The 18178-nt window shown below is 41.1% G+C and overlaps 1 protein-coding gene across 1 annotated transcript in view; it reads left to right on the top strand.

Annotated features, from left to right (window-relative positions):
* Positions 1-18178, top strand: part of NSMAF (neutral sphingomyelinase activation associated factor) — a 606375-nt gene that overhangs the window by 399276 nt on the left and 188921 nt on the right. The window contains exons 17-18 of the mRNA XM_086965781.1: positions 9986-10037; positions 10131-10251. Of these exons, the coding sequence (XP_086821907.1) occupies positions 9986-10037; positions 10131-10251 (173 nt within the window). The remainder of the gene's footprint in view (positions 1-9985; positions 10038-10130; positions 10252-18178) is intronic.

Raw genomic sequence — 18178 nt, 5'->3', positions numbered from 1 at the left:
TCGCAGATGGCTACCACCTTGCCAATCTGCATATGGGGGACCCAGTGCAATCACCTTCTGTGGTGTAATTATTGTGTCACTGGTGTGAGTGTGTTGTGCAAACACTTTACAAATTGCCTCTGTGTTAATCCTGACTGCTGTTGCCAAGCTACTAAGGGTGTGAGCACGAATTATCTTTGGTTTGTAACTTACTTGCCCTGACTAGAGTGGTGGGTTCTACCTGGCTTAGGAGCAAACCCTAACCAACCAGAAACACCATTTCTCACAAAAAGATAAATAAGAAAGAACATTAATTACTGAATTTGCTGTTGACTGTGGAATGGTAAGGATATTCAGCCACCGTTTTACCTTGCTGTTGCTTGCAGCCACACGCCTCCAGCGTGCTTCTTAGTTTTTACCACTAAAATGAAGCATTCTTCTTGCACAAATGTATGTAAAACTTCATTTATAATTGCTTGTGTGTGGTGCAATTTATACTTCTGTCAGTTACGTATACGTAGTGCATTTCTCTTGTTCTTTGATTTTCAAAGAGTAGTGTTTTTTCAGTTAATTTATAAGGTTTTTTGATGTACGTTAAAATCTTTCTACCTTCCTCACATATAACTCCACTTCAACCTTTGCTTTTTTCAGTGAATTTCTATGTTTTTTAATGTAAAGTAATCTCTTATTGCAATACGTTTGGGACCAACCCCTCGCCTTCCACAACCTTAAGCCTGGCCCTGCGCCCAACCCAAGACCATAGACCCCAGGGGTGAACAGTCGGTTGGCTGCCAGTTTCTTCTTTTTTAAAGTTTTGTTTTCGTCACGCAACGCCAATGTGGGCCTCACCTCAGGGAAATATATTTTTTCCTTTTTGACCCCTGAGGGTGTCCCTCTCGGACTCTTCTGTCCGCCCTCACAAGGGCTACAAGGGGGTCAGGATATCTCTACCCTGTCACCTTCTATATGTTTTAAAACATATTTGCAGGACCCAGGGACCCAATCTCAGAGTCTTGTACTGGCGGCCACAACATTTTACTTCATGTTGCGGCCATCTACCAGATTGTTTGATCCTGCTGCAGAATTTATTGCTTATTGGTTTATCTGCAGGATCCCCACAGGAGTCCTGTAGCAAAATATATCGATACATTTCAAACTTCAATTTCTCTACAACCGCGTAACAGAATTACACCAAATCACAAAAAGCACTCTTTCTGAGTGAATACCAAGCTTTCTGCTAACTTTGGTAAAGTTCTGTAAAGCTGGTTTTCCTCTATCGTTGTCAAATGTTCCCTATGGAAAATTAATGGCTCAGCACACAACTATAATCAAATACAGTTTAGGAATATACGTTGATTTCAAGCTTGTCCCTATTTTACAAAGTCTGTTACTCTAACTACAGTCCCTTGAGCGTATCCATAACACCCACAAGACTGATGAATTAAAAAATAGCACTTGCCTATATATATGTATATATGACCGAACTATCCTATATATATATATATATATATATATATATATATATATATATATATATATATATATATATATGTACATATTCATATAAAATAATAATTTACTATTGCTAGCACACTCTTTTCTTTTTGTTCTTTCTATCAAATGACCCTTACCATGCCCCATCCTATGTATATCTTTCTGCCTTATTCTTTATTATAGCAGTTCTGTAAATTGCCTACACGTTTAATAGATTATAGCCTCTCCTTCATTTGAATAATTCCCCTGCAACCTAACAATACCTAATCTCCTCTAGCCTCTTTCTTCACCTCAAAAACCATTCACATGAATTCACATAGCCCCACTAATGAGTGGGGTTATAAAGTTAAAACACAACCCAAGAAAAATCCCAATCCAATTTAGAAACAAAAAGTAAAGTTTAATAGATAAAATGATACCAAAACAACAAAAACCCAATCCGCACAACCAGAGATGTGCAATTTTAAAGATTGAAGTGAAAATATTCCATAAATGAACAAAGTCCCACTCTTTGTCAGCTGGTTGCACTAGACCAGAGGAAAGTTACAAGTTCAGACTGATTGCGATGGAGTGCAGGTCAGATACAGGGACCAGAGTAGTCCCTCCGGAAAGTTAACTTCAAGGTCTGACGTGAGGAGTTCCATTCATAATGGAGGAGTTTGCAAGGAGCAGGAAAAGATCAGTGGATGGTCTTCACTGTAGCGCAAAGAGCAGGCCTGGTGTTGCAGACTGTTGTTGCTGGAGCTTCGTGTTGGCTGTCATCGCTGGCTGTTGTTGCTTTAGCCCGCCATGACAGTCTTGCATTGCTGGTCGAGACTGGTGATCGCTCTTGAGGTAAAGAACAGGTCTCACCAGACCTTTCTGTCAGTGGTCGTCGCGAACACCAGAGTCTTAGCACAAACGAGTCAGTTCACGGTTGCGAGGAGCCCAGACTTTAGAATTTTACATTTTTTTCTTTGGAGAAGCTCACACTGATGCAGGCCAAGGGTCCAGGGCCTGAGGGGCACCTCTTGGGGGGGGTCAGGAACTCACTCTAGCCAGACCCCCTGCCCACCTAGCCCTCCTACCTAGAGTCCAACGAGTGAAAACAGGTACAAATAAAAACCAACCCCCCATCAACTGCATGCTCCTAAACTGCAGATCAGTCTCCAAACATGCATCCGAACTAGCAGAAGCCATCCTCTCCCATGACATAGATATAGCATTCATAACAGAGACCTGGCTCAATAACCTCTCCTACCCTAGCATGGACATGCTGGTACCTCCCGGATTCACGATGATCAACAAAGACAGGCAAGTGAAAAGAGGCGGGGGCATAGCAATTATCCACAAGAACAACATCTCCATCACGGAAATTTCCTCTTGTGTATACAGCTCCTTTGAATGTCTCTGTCACAGGCCTACCCTTTGCCATCTTCTATACCACCCCCCAGGCAACTCCTCAGAATTCAGGGTTCACCTTTCTGACCTGATTGCCCATTGCGCACTCAGCAACTCTAACAACATAATTCTGGGCGACCTCAATCTAAGATGGAATGAAACAAACAGCCTACTACTAGTTAACAATCTGACCCAACACTGCTCAGAAGAAACACATCACAGAGGAGCTATCCTTGACGCAATTATAGCCGAAAGCAAGGCAATCTCCATCGACCACATCCTCCCCGTTGACTGGTCCGACCATCACATAGTTCTCTTTCACAACAACCATTCGATCTTCACCAATCTAATTCCCAAGCCAGACCCTCCCAAGTGGGTCAGGAACACTGCCCAGATCTCGCGAGCGGACCTAGAAGAAAGAATTAGCTTGCTGCTCTCCTACTCGACTGACCACCTCTTAACTAATGAACTCACCTCTCTTTACAACTCCAGTATGACACTCACCCTGGATCAAATTGCTCCCCTGAAGCTAAAGAAATCCAGGAACATCCCCTCTAGATCATGGTTCACCACTGACATCAACGAAGAAAGAAGACAGTTGAGAGCTGCAGAAAGAACCTGGAGGAATAATCCGTCAGCCCTCCACCACGATAAACTCAAAGCAGCTCGCAGGATGTACAAAAATCACATTAAGAACAAAAAGTCAGCTCTCTTTTGCTCGTCACTAGATAACGCAAAAAAACGACCCAAAGAGCTTTTCAATATCATAAGGAACCTCTAAACCCATACCTTCCTCAACTCAGGCATTCAAAGATCGATACGACAGCTTTGCAACCTTTTTCAATGACAAAATAGCTAAGATTGACCTTGCACTTGGCACAAATCCCATCTTCTCCCGCGAGATCAAAATGTCCGAAACTCTTGTTAGCGCCTCCGTGAAATCTCCAAAACAGTGGTCCTCCTTTATTCCCATCCAGAAAGCAGAGATAGTCAATCTAATCTCCAATGCTAAGCCCTCATCTCACTCCCTGGATCAGCTACCTCCTCACCTGGCCAAAGACCTGAAGCTCGTCCTAGCCCCACTACAGTGCAAGATCATCAGCAGCTCATTGAGCTTTTGAATCGTACCGGACTGCCTCAAAGTAGGACAAGTCAGCCCTCTGCTAAACAAAACAGGACACTGAGGATCTGAATAATTTCAGACCTGTCTCGAACCTTCCTTTTTTGTCCAAAATCATGGAAAGATGTGTACTACCACTACTAGCCCAACACCTGGAAAACATTAAACTACTAGATCCCCATCAATCGGGCTTTTTAGAAAGGGATACAGCACTGAATCAGCAATCCTCAGTGTCATAGACGACCTACTCAAATCACTCGACTCGGATCATTGCTGCCTTCTGATCCTCCCAGGCTTATCGGCCGCATTCGATACAGTTGACCACAAATTGCTCATAAAGGTTCTTCAAGAAAAGGACCGCCTACAAGAGACGGTCCTCCACTGGTTCTCTTCCTTTCTCCACAACCGATCACAAAGAATAAAAATCGAAAACTTCGAGTCTGACCCCACCCTGTCATCAAAGGTGTTCCACAAGGGTTAGTACTCTCCCCCCAGCTCTTCAACATCTACATTGAACCCCTTACTTCTCTACTTAGGAAATCCAACATCCTGTTTCATCTTTATGCAGACGACACGCAGCTCTATCTGGAAACCACCTCAATTGACGACATCCAGAGACTAAACAACACTCTCAAGGAGGTTCAACACTGGCTCACAACCATTCACCTGAAACTTAACCAAGAAAAAACGGAAATATTACTCATTTCCAACAAAGACGATAACCCACAATTCGAAGAATGGCTCGAAGCCATTGATGCCCTCAATGGTAACCTCTCCTTGGCAGACTCAGTTAAATCTCTAGAGATCACCCTAGACCCAAAACTTGACATGAAGAAATACATCTCACGATCCGCTAAAAGTGCCTTTCCCAACCTAAAACTACTATACAAGTTAAAACCCTTCCTCCCACCCAAGGACCTTCAACAAGCCACCCAAGCGCTGGTCCTCTCCAGCATAGACTACTAGATCGCTACCTTGACTGGGCCAGCAAAAACCCACCTCGCCCCCCTGAAGACAACCCTCAACGCAGCAGCCAGAATGGTCACCGGAATTAAGAAATTCAAGCACATCTCTCCAGCCCTCAGAGAACTCAGATGGCTCCCAGTTGAGTTGCGAGCCAGCTTTAGAGCAGCCTGCCTCACGCACAAAGCCCAGCACACAGGCAAACCGGAATACCTGGCCGTCAAACTCAAAAGGGCAGGCTAGTCCAGAAACCTCAGGAGCTCCAACTCTCTACTACTCATCCCGCCAAAAACTCGCAAACATAGAACCACAGCCAAATCTTTTGCTGGAAACTCACCAAAAATCTGGAACTCCATCCCACCCCACACCAGAACAACCCCCTTGTTTGCAAAATTCAAGAACCTACTCAAAGCCCTCTTCCTCGACCTCCCTCGAGCGAATTGATAGAGCCTAGGAAGTTCCCCAACCGACACTCCGTCTTTACTAAATTTCTAGATTGACAACACTGACTCAGATCAAGAAAACTTTTTGTGTATAAACGGTTTGAATGTTGATTATGTTCGGATGATCATCATATTTGACTTGCACCCTCTGCTCCTCTCCTCCTTCGCCCTTATACTTGTTCCCTTCCTGCTCTAACCCCCATGTTCTACCATTCTCCTGTATCATCTGTTTGTACATTATTGTATATGCTGTGAATGCTCTGATACCCATGGTCCAGCTAGTACTATACAAAACTCCTAAATAAATAAATAAGCAGGTTCATACTTCCTTCTCAGACAGCAAGGCAGTCCTTCGAGCCGCAGAGCAAACCCTCCTGCAACAGGGCAGTCCTTCCGTAACTTCCACAGGTCCCAGGTATGTTCTGATGGTCCAATATGTATACCTGGTGCCAGCCTTTGTGTTGTACTATCTGTTGTACCCCCACATCTGTTTCCGAAAAGTTTTTCCCCTGTCAAGGTTCCAAACTGTCTGGGGGTGACAAAAGGCAGAGCAGGTATGATCCTTTGTGTGGGCAGAATGCAAAGCCTTTTGATGTGTTTAGGGCTGGGGACAGCTTTTCCAGTCATCCTGTCAGAATGGCCCATTCTGTCCAACCTAAGCCCCTTTGTGTCATTATACTGGAAGGGATACTCAAACCCCATCAGCAGAGCCATTCACAGTTATGTCACCCAGGACACTGGCAGAAGGCACACATTGTTAGAAATTCTGACTTCTCCATTAAAAAGTGTTTTAGATTTCAAGTCAGTTGATTGTAATAAACCTATCTCTATCTACTCCCAATCCAAAGTTCTCACTTATTAGACCTTTTTCACTGTTAGGGCATGACACACTTAAGCACACATGTCCTACTTTTTAAATACAATGTCCCCTGCACTATGAGCCTTTAGGGCCTCCCTTGAGGTGACATATATGTATTGAAAAGGAAGGTTTAGGCCTTGTAAAAGGTATGTTTTGACATATCTAAATGGGAGTTTGAAACAGTACTACAGGCTGCAGTGGTAGGCCAGAGGCATGTTTTAAAAGGCTGCTTTAGTGGGTGGCACAATGTGTGCTACAGGCCCACTAGTGGCATTAACTTTAAAAACCGGTGCCAATTGTACTATGTTTTAGGGAGAGAGCAAAAGCACATTAGCACTGGTTAGCAGTGGTAAAGTGCACAGAGCACTGAAAGCCAACAAAAACAAATTCTGAAAAGGAAGGAAGTGAAGGCAAAAAGTATGGGGTGACCATGCAGAGAGAGCCAGGTACAACAGTATACTTAACAGGGAATAATAATATCCTTGTTGTTAGTATGTACTGTGATTAGCTGATTAAACGAGTGGTTTTAGCTTCTACTGCCAGACCAAGGGCAGTTTGGAATTTAGTATTTATCTCCTTCAGTTAGTTGGACAGAAACCTCCACAATTTCTCTCTAGTATGATTGTTAGTGATTTTTCATATTTGAAGGAGCCTTTAAATTTTATTGGAAAAGGATCTCTAGCTGACAGCCTCGTACTCCTTTCCAAGTGCACTGAACAAGAACAGTATTTCAGATATTTGATTGATGAAGTGGTCATTCAAAACATAATCATCATCATCATCATCAGCAGCATTTGTAGAGCGCCTGGTTACACCAACTGTGTGTCCCCGCGCTGAGCAGAAACTCAGAAATGGCACGAGATAGGTAATGTTTCAAGGTCTATTCAGGTTTATAGATGGGGGGAAAAAAACAAGTTTTCAGCCTTTTCCTAAAGCCAGCTTCACATAGCTCTTTCCTCCCTGGGGAAAGTATCCAGCCTTCTCTGGGGAACGTATCATAGATCTTTGTCACTTTCTCTGCAAAGAAGTCAGCAATTCTATTGCAGGATTCCTCCGACGTGGAGGGGGGGCTTAGTCTATCTGCTGACTGTAGGGATTTTAAGCTGGCATACATCTCTTTTGAGGAGTGTTTGGCCATTTCAATTTTCCCAGTGTAGAACTCACAACAAGTTTTCATTATCAGAGCGTAGTATGTTTTTTGTTGTTGTTTATATTCTCCTTTAATGTTTGCGCAGTAGTTCTTACGCGACCTGCGTTCCAACTGTTTGCTCTTTTATTTGGCCTTCATTAAGGTGTCATTGAACCATGGAGCTGAGATGCTCGTCCAGGGTGCTATTTAATTCAGCGCTACGGTTATCCATGATCCCACCTGTTGTTGTCTATTTTAATATCCTTGTCCAGTAGCGCCTGAGTGAACGAGTCAGGATTAAACTTCTCCCACTTCCTATGGCTTATTGACTTTTTGGGTAAGCTGACTCTTGGGTTTGTGTGTGGGATCTGAAAAGGGATTATGTTGTGATCGGACCATGGGATTGACCAAGATGCTCCTACTTCCATGTCAGTTATGTTAGTAAAATAGGATTTAAAATGTGTCCTGCTTGATGTGTAGGTGCGTACATTTTTTGGGCAAGGTTGAAGATCATGAGTTCTTTACACACAGTTTGTGCCTCTTGTCTAGTAGTTTCATCTTAGTGTATATTAAGGTCCCCTGTGACGTATGGCTGTGTGTATGATTTTTTCACCTAAGCTGGTTATGAATTGAGTTTCTGGCCCTGGAGGACGGTAAATCAGGAAACCAGCTATGGTATTGTTAACTGCTATTAAAAGCATGAAAAAGATCCTGTCACATTTGTCAAGGTCTGATTCTTTAATGTCACATTTTATCGTTGATTTATAGAGTACAGCAAACCCCCCAACCCACCACCCCCCTTTGTCCAACCCGGTCCTGTTTTGCTATCCCGTAGCATTCCGGTAAGGCATCTAGGATATCAGGGGTAGGGCTGTCATTGAGACAGTTTTCAGTCAAAAACATGGCGTTGGGTTTTTGTTCCGCCAGTATATTGTGAATTTCATGTTTATGTTTAGTTAGGGATCTACAATTCAGCAGGAGGAAGGACAGTCCCTCTCTCTGTTGAGTATTCATTATTGTTGAGGTGAAATACTTGTTGCAATTGCCGCAGGAGAGTTCCTCCTTGTCTCCGTGTAAATTGTGTTTACATATCTCCATAATGGGTGACATCAGGCTCTTTAGCTCATTCGCTGTGTATTTAACATCGTGATGGGCTAACCCACAGCCAGTCCTGGCCCCTGGGCCCGGTCGGGCGCAGACGGGCTTGCCTTAGGCGCGCCTGCTGTGCGCCTCCGCTGGCACATCAGAGTTCAGTAGGGTGTTGCTCAGTGAAACTCCTCCTCTGAAAACCAAGTGTGGGTAATTGCACTCTGCTTTGCCACACCCTCCAAACAATCGGCACACAGCCGCGATGGACCAAGGCGGTAGAGACGGTAAGAATGAGGCTTGTTTAAAGGCGATTATAAAGCGCTATGTGAGGCTTAGTTTAAAATAAAATGAAATGGTTTAACATTTTTAAAGCAGTTCACAGTGATGAAAAACTCTTCCAGCCCCCTGTGGGATGTGACCGGCTCTCAGCTGCAGCCTCTCGTTATCTGCTGCCTCTAGTAATCAGTAAAGGCTTCCTCATTGACTTTTCTTCAACCTCTGATTTAAATGCTGTGCTCTTACACTTATTTAAACAAAGTCTTGCTTGTGTGTGTTCACTGATCATTTTTCCTCCCAGACTACGTAGTCTCTATAGGGCACTGTTCTGTTAGAGTGAGCAAAACACAACAGAGACACCACCTTACACACAACACAGCCACTGGCTAACAAGCTGTTCTTATATTTTCATCACTGACCATGAACATATGTAAATTAGTTAACCAGCAATAAAACAGAAGGTTAGTGGTAATGCCACACCTATTGGTTTTGACAATGCTTGCTATAACTTTTATTTTCCCCTCTGGATTTTTTTCTCAGTAGGCACATCACTTCCTCTCCACCAATGATTGGAGTAAACCCTACCCTACCTGTTAAGAGATTAACTCTTGCCCTTGCAGAAGTAAATCTTTAACTGTTTGTTGCACATGAAAAGGTTATTAAAGCCGACTCAAGCGCAAACTTTCCAAGACATTTCCTTGCGGAACTTGTACTTCTCATGCCTAGAAAACGATTTACTTAGTCATAGTAACATATAATCTTAGGGTAATATTTCTCATGAAAGAATGGTATTGAATTTGAAAGTCACCTTTAATCGAATCCTTTCACTCATAAATCGAAACGTTTACACGTTTAGTTGGAATTTACTAGAGCAAATGGCTTTCTGAGTCGGGCATCTCATCTGAGGCTGAAAGGCATCGAATGCAAGATGACTACTGGAAAGTGCATGTTTATACAATAGTAATTGTCATCCATTTCTATTGTTCCTGTTCGAATGAGGAACCGTAGCCGCATTTATGGAGAAAGCAATATATCCTAAAATTATCTTGGGCGATGAACTTCCTTAATTGAACACTTTATTAAGAAGCGTAGTAGGTCGGCGTGCAGTTGTGTGTCATTTATTAGCAAATGTAAATGTTTAATAGCATTTTTAAAGTTATGTTTTTTATGGCAATATGACTGTTAATAGTTTTCCTGCTAATATAAAGTGAATACATTTAAACACAATTGTACTGATTCAAATTGTTCTGCAGTATTTCAGAAACCTGGAGAAACTGCTTAGAGGGTGCCACTGACTTCAAGGAGGTATGTTTTATGTAGTCAACGTCAAAATGTAATTGGATGTAGCAATGTTCTTCTTTCAGCTGCTCATGTCGTTTTTGTTTTCTTTACAACTAGCTGATTCCTGAGTTCTATGGACACGATGTTGGCTTTTTGGAGAACACTTTGAAGCTGGACTTGGGCAAAAAGCAGGGAGGAGAGCTGGTTGATGATGTACAAATTCCTCCATGGGCAGCAGGTAACAGGACGCAAATATTCTTTGGTGCCTGATATGGTTATCTATCTCTATATGGAAACATTTGAAGTCTCCTGTAACAGAACAGTCTTATACTAATGGATACTGGTCTTTATCTTAAAAAATGTCCCAGCTGCAGACCCTCGGAAACCATGTTAACGCAGCTATGTCAGTGGTTAGTTCCTCTTGAGTCCCAGGTGTTACACTGGGACTGCCCCTGCTGAAAATCTTTCAGTTCTCTTTTCTGCACCCAGGCAGTGGGACTTGGTCCATGTTTACAAGGCTTGATGTTTCCAATTCTTACATAAGTTCAGTTTAATTGGGTTTTTAATATGTTTGTCTGTTTCCGCATCAAGCGCATTAGGCCCTCAGGGTTTAGGCATTGTAACAGGTACATGAGGATGATGTTTTAAACCAAAACTATTAGCTACTGTATTTGATGCTTGGCTGTTATGACAATCCAAGAACTATTGTTCTGCCCAGTGTGAGCTAGTTTGTCTAAGCAGCCAAAGAGCTTTCTAGAGTATGGAACAAGCTTGTTTTTTCTGCTTGGGTGACCAGGACTGTCATCAGATCCGTTTGTGAATCTCAGTCTTCAAGGAACCATTATTTCTTAGGGAATAGAGAAAAATAAGTTATTCATTCCTGCATGTCACTGTGGAACTGGCAATGGTCCTGGAGTTGTCAGGTTAATGCCTCGCGGAGTAGGCTCCTAGCCCAACATCTAGTGCAGAGAGAGAAGGGCCCCTCTAGTGTTTTTGGTGCCCTAAATGGCTAATGGCTGCTGCACTTAAAGTCTTTCGTAACTGGCCTCATTTCTTTGATATCTTGAGTCTTTCATAAGCGAGATCTTTTCTTTGTTGTCTGAAATAGAAAAGCAATTGGCTTCAGGGTCCACCGCCATATTTGTTCCACAGAGTGGAGTCTGTGGCAATGAGTGCATTGGACAGTTCTGCTTTGTTGCACAGGCTCTAACCTTAGAGTGAGAATCAACGATGCTGAGTGAAGTGTTTAATGAGCAAATTATCTGATAGCGGATTCCTTAGTGGTTCATGCAGCCAGCTCCAAAGGCTAGTACATTTACAAACTTGCCACCAGACCAAGTTCAGGATAAATTGTGCCATGGGGATTGAGATCTCTTTCTTTGAGATACAAAAATGACATTTTTAACATGACACAACATCAGTATTTCTTTATGGCTGCAGCTGCAGAAAATGTACTTTTTGACTTCTGTCCACATGGCAACAATATGCGAGCTAGTAGTTTTTGAAACCAAGAAATCCAAGCTTTTAATTCTGTGTTGGTTGTACTCTCTTGATCCCTCCTCAACGGTGTGACACTACTCATGGCTTCACGAGAGAGATGTATTCACTGGCATGCAGTTTAAAATCTTGTACAAGCATCTAATTGAATAGAATTAGGGTGTTGAGCAAGTAGACATTAGAAAGGTTTGAGAATTCCAGACAGAAAGCTAGCATTTTAGGGCTTCCTGACATTGTTTGTCTCTCCTACCGGGCAGCACCAACTGTTTACTTGCAAAAAGACCTATTGTCATTTTGCAGAGCCTGCCCATTGCTTACCATTATTTGTCCTTACTGTCACTCTCATTTGCTTGCTTTTTCTTTGTTAGCTTGTGTAGCCTTTCCTTCCTCTTCTCATGTTTGCTCTTCCCCTGGAGTATAGCCTCATTACTTGTTCTGTTCCACTGCTTACTTTTCGGGCACTTCTTTTATCTTTTGTTTGAGTACTCCATGAGAATGTTTGTGTTTTACTGCTTTCTAAATCATTCACCTCATCCGAGCTTTGTGTTGCTCTCTATCTTGCCTGTGTTCTTCTCCCTCTGCACCTCTTATGTGCGACGCTTTCCCTTGTATGGGTTTCCTCTGCTTTGTTTTCTCGCCTGTGTGCTCCTCCCATGCCTGACAGTGCTCTCTCTCACCCCTGTCGTGTACTTCTCCCTCCGTGTTTCTTTTGCCACCCTCCATGTTGCTTCTCCATGCCCTCCTCCTTGCTCCTGTCCCCCACCTGCACCCTCTGTGTTGTTTCCCCGTCCACTTAAAAAAACTAAACCCTTTTGCTCAAAATGTTTTTATTTACCGATCCTACTCCGTTCATACAAAGAAAGTAAATGCACCTGTGTAATTTTAAAGGCGCATGCATACGTCAAGTGTGTGCCTACAAAATTACGCTCCTGCCGTGGCCACATAGTGCATCTCTAAAAACTGTTGGCAAAGCCGACAGTTACCAAAGACTAGACCTATTAGTACTGTTAATACATATTTAACCTTTAATACCAAGCAAGAGTGTAAATTGATGCTTCGAATGTGCGGAAAATTAGTAGAGAAAGTTTGGCAGGTGCAAAAGCCAGAGTAAATGGTAAATACTCTATTGACAATTCTATAGAAAGCGCTCAAGCATAGTGGCGCTGTGATAGCATGATTGCAGTAATACCTTTGGGGGCAGGCTTAAATCTCTTCGGAAGTCTCCTAAACAGTAAGAGATTTGGTTACTATTGTAGGCTACAAGAAATGGAGTTCTACATCTTTGTGGCATTGAATGAAAATGCTCTTTTCCCATAGGTGACTATATAGCTTCTTGCAACAAAAATTCATCACTGTTTACATTGAATAAAAGGTTTTATTAGGGGCATAGTGTTTAAGCTTCTTAGAGAAGTTAGGGTAACTTTGATAATTAGATCTGTGTGGGATCACCTTGGCTTTGAAAATAACCCTGCTTTTAATGGGCTGCCAGGGAGACTGTTTAAGCTGAGAAATATGAGAATATTTGGCTAAATGAAATGAGCCGAGCAGCAGCGTTCTGCACCAGACCAGAATGTTATTACTAACAACATGATTTTTTTTAATTGAGCAAATACAAGTTTCTCCAGGATGTTATCCTAAAATGAGAGTAGTGAAATAGGCCTGGATTTGCTTTAATTTTCTCTCTTTTAATGTAGATTTTTTTAAAGCAGTTTGACAGCTGCTCTTTTCCATGAGGCTGGCATAATTCCAGAATCCATGGAGGTATTCAAGATTGTTGAACAAAAATTAGTAACTGATGTTTTACCAGCAAGAGGGTATTGAGAATTATTTATAAACCTACAACGATTATTAAGAACTCTGGCAATCCGATCAGACACTGTTTTGATCTGTTCCTTCTAGGTTTTATAAAATGGGTATAACTAACATTTAAATTGGGCGGATATAAATTATGCCATTTGCATCTGTGTTTGCATGCTTGTAGTTTCAACCTAATAAGATTGGGAGTGAACCATGGCTTTTTGATGTTTGGATTTATGGATTTAACCGTATAAGTTTACTGTTCCATCAAGTGGCATTAAAAAGTAACGTATTACTAGTAGTAACATTATGAGAAGTCTGAATGGCTGGTGAGCCAGGAGTACAGCTTTTTCTGTTTCTGCATTGGAACGTGGTTTGAGGTTTCAATTTTGGAAGCTCGGGGATAGGAATATCGAATTGAATAGCAAAATTATCTCTCCATGCTAACAGAACATGATCACTGAAGATAGGATCCACTATGTATCCAGATGTAGGTGTTATTTTGTTGATTGGCTAGCAGAAGGTTATAAATCATACTTTTTTTTATTGGAAAGACACTTCTGTGGGGAGCATAGATTTAGGTCTCGTAACTATATAAAAAAAAAACTCTAATGGCACATTGGTCGGTTTCCTCAATTAATATAGGCAGTGTGGCAGTAGAGGTGCTTGGCGGTCAATAAATGAATGTAGTAAAAGTTTCATTTAGTTTACAAGAGCTGACAAGATAATCAAGAGTGGGGATAGGAGCTGCAAAATTCAACTTGAATCTTAGTATGTAGCAAGATACACAATGCTTAAGAGGATTAGAACAACACATTTAGCAATCATTAGGGACCAGTTTATCAATTACAGGATGGCTGTGATCGTTAAGCTGGGAGTCTGTCAGACATATAACGTCAGTTATAGTTTGTTTTAGATGATCTGCATGATGCTGATAGCTTACCTCTGATAACCCTCAACATATGTAGCCATTGTGTAGGTATTGCTGGGGAGTTGATAGGGTGGATCTTGGACCGGTTGGTCCAGTAGATTGTGAACGTGGGTACAATATTACATTTTAATGTTTTTCTTTCAGCAGCCCTCCTCCATTAAACCCTGGAACAGTATCACTCAACAGAAATCTTGTAAAGGGATCCCAAGCATTTCACTTTCTGTTCCAATACCCCAACAGTTTAATTTCAGAAACGTTTCAGGCTTATGGCATTCTCTATTCAGGTGGTTCTCTGTTCTCAGATCAGAATGTACCATATCTAACATATTCTAACTAATCGCTGGAATCAAGAGCTGAACCCTCCGCTTTGATTGTTATTTATTTCTAGAGTGCTGGTGAAGAAATTGCAGCAGTGATAGCTGGAATGCAGTTAGTTAGTTGAGATAATCTTCATATTCTAGAACCAGTGATTTCCATCACCACACAGACTTCCCAAGTAAGAATGGGGGGTCACCTGTTATTTTAGAGTGCTTTTTGTCCTGTGTGACTGCTAATGTTTCCTTCAGATATTTTTACAAGCAGTATTTCTCTTTCCCCTAAACTTCATAGGGAAACTATTTTATTTGTTTGTACAAGTTTGAAGGTGTCATCTAATTTAGTCCTTTTATTAGCCATATTCACAAGTCATTTGAACTAATTTCCGTCATAGACTGTGGTGCACATAAGACAAACTATGTTGCTTTGCATTTGTTTTTAAACCAGACTTTAAAAGACTTTGCAGTCTTTTTCTAATTTTGTGATGAGCGATGGCTTACCATATTGTTCAAAATAAGAACCTTTAATTTAGAGTTGCACAGGACATTGGGCTGAGGCGAAGACACACCCACAAAGTTTAGGCTAGAACAAGATAAATGTTCATTGGTTACAATTTAAATAATGGACAGTGCACCAGGCTTCAGCTACACCCCCATCTGTTGCTCGGGAAAGTCTCTTCAATACCAACATATAAAGCCAGAGGAAGGCAGTTAGATATTCTTGTTTTCTAGTTCTTGTAGAGTACATGGCTTCCCAGCGCTAACAGGGATCGTGAGAGGATAGCATTTTTTCTATATAAATAGATAGGTCTTTGGCTGCTTTCTAAAACTGAGAAAATTGTTTAGCTCTTAGACTGATTGGGAGAAAGTTCCAGAGCTTGGATGCCAGATAAGCAAAAGTTCGCACCTGCTTCTGTCCCTTTTTAGTCTCTGGGTGACCAGTAGAAAATGGTTGTTTGACCTTAGATTTTGTGTTTTATGATACGGAACAAAGGGTTGTTTCAAGATATGTGGTCTCTGTGTTTTATTATATCTACCATGCAAAGTGTTTTAAAATCTATTCTCTTTCGGAATGAGGTACTACATTAAAAACATCTTTCTCCAAACGTGTTTTTCTTGTGTCATGTTGTTTCTGCTTTGTATGTGTATCTCCCCTTATAACTAAAGTTGCTCTTTATGCACTGTGGTAGAACATGGGCGGTCAATTTTTATTTTGCAACATATAAATCATACTGACTTACTCTGGTAAGAAGCAAATAATATAATTTAACCTCATACGCAAACATTATATATATTGCGGACTCAAAAACCAACATACATAGAAAATGTAAATTTATGATTGACCGTTTTATTAATCTTTCCTGGAGGTAAAATGATTACTGTTAGGCATTCATTTTTATTTTTCATCCTCTACTTACTTCTGCACTTTCAGTTGGCCAAGAGCGTAAACCTGCAGCTTAGTCAGTTTGTAAGGATTTTCCTTTTGAGCTCTTGTGAATTATTACTTTGACTCCTTACGTTGGCCAAGTGCATCTTGTGACATTTGTCAGTTGTCAATTCTCCAAATTCTTTTATCAATCAATACTGAATTTTCCAGTAAAACATATTTCTTCCCATCATTTTCGAAACTCATTCAAACATATGATTACCAATTCATACCAAAGGGCAATATGCTTGTGCAAATGGTTTGGTCAAGTCCTCTATTGATTGCCTTTCTGGTGATGATAGTTAAGAGAATGCAGAAGGTTCGACCTCTAGATACACTAGTGATGTAACTCTCATTTATAAACTAGCTCTGGAACATTTTCTGTCAATTAAGGCTGGGGAGCATTTGACCACAGAAGACAATGATTTAAATATGGTCACTCATTTTTAACATGATTTTTCGTGCACAAGAAAATACCCTTTGGTCTCTTCTTACTGGTTTTTAAAGTGAGCCTAATCTGCTCAGAAGTGGAATGGGGCACGTAGAAAAACAGCAGGATCAAACTAAATTAGCAAAATGCACTTGGGCAATTAAGATGTAATGGAAAACTGTATAAAGCCACAGGCTTTTATAGCAACATTTATTTTTATTAACTGCAAATAAAAGAAGCAGGAAATTATCCTAGAGTTTCAAGACAGTAACAAGTTGTCAAGTGAATGACTGCATACAGCAGTGTAATACAAAAGTTAGATTTTTTGTGTAAGATTTCATCTTTTGGGAACAACATTCTTACCATCCAGCAACTTGAAATGGTTACTCCCCTACCATGCATAACCCATACTCCCGTTTAGAGATCTTACAGTAATACCTCAAATGTGTGCTGGCCAGGTACACTGTTGAGGATTCCTCCTTTACACCCATGGTGTTCAGGATGACACTGCTTGTGATTTCCTACAAAATATACACACACACACACACACCTATTAGAGCACCTAATTAGTGAAAACATCTCACTGAAGAGAGATTCTTTTTTTTCTGCCATGTGACATCTCTATTGTTAGTTCTTGGATCTGTTTGAACAAAGACAAATTATGTTTGACTTTGTCTTGGCAATAGACAGGCCCTTGATTCTCTATCAGTCTCATCCTGGAGATTGTCTGGGACTGGCTTACTTTAATGAGACAGGATCCTGGCTTTCTAGGAATTCTCAAGATTTCACTTTGTTCCAATATCCCAGCAGTTTGATTTCAGAATCCTTTGGGGAATATTGCATTCTGTGTTAAGGCGTTTCTCTTTTCTGTTATCAGAATGTGCCATATCTAACATCTTCTACTCATTACTGGAACCAAGAGCCGCACCCAGTGATTTCCATGACCACAGAGTCTTCTCAAATAAGTGTGGGGAGCAACCTGTTCTTTTAAAGTGATGTTTGTACTATGTGACTGCTGATGTTTCCTTCATATATTTTGACAAGCCGTCTTTCTCTCCCTCTCAAACTTCATGATGAAACTATTTAATTTGTTTGTACAAGTTTGAAGATGCCATCTAATTTGGAGTGATTGTATTAGCATTCTTTACAAGTTATTTGAACTAATTTCCATCATAAGCTTAGGTGGGCATAAGACAAACTTTGTGTCTCTTTGTGTAGTATTTAAACCAGACAGGTAGAATTGTAGTCTTTATCCTCTGCCCATCGGCAACGTTTGGGTCAACCTTGCCACAGGTGGAACAAATATTAGCATTCCATATGAACCTTAACCCTGCCCCTCATAAGCTCTGTCTCTTCCATACCACTTTGCTTGTGTTTGGCAAGTACCGTTTTATGTCACCTAGGGAGATTTTACAATACACCTGATGATTTTAGGCTGAAGAAACGGCTCAAAATCTAGCGTATGGTCATGCTTTTCACAATGGACATTTTCACAGCTTTTAAAAATGGTTTGATTTGAACCAATGCATAAATAAATGGCTAGTGTATGTAGCCCAGTAAATGTTTTTTACAATGAATGCTTTGGTGCAAGTACGATTGTGTACCTGAAGAGAATACTTTCACTTGTTGCTAGGCTCAAAGTGAAGACAAAGAATAGAATAAAAATGGGTTAGGAGCTATATCGAAAAAAAGACTTAACAGTGGAACCTTCTGAAGAGCAGCACCTAACAAAAAATAACCCCATATGATAATTAATATCCCTATACTCTA

This window comes from Lissotriton vulgaris, chromosome 4_1 (genome assembly GCF_964263255.1).
Source record: "Lissotriton vulgaris chromosome 4_1, aLisVul1.2, whole genome shotgun sequence".
Lineage (NCBI taxonomy): Eukaryota > Metazoa > Chordata > Amphibia > Caudata > Salamandridae > Lissotriton > Lissotriton vulgaris.
Note: the sequence above shows the minus strand (reverse complement) of the source record. Positions and strands in the feature narration are given on the sequence as shown.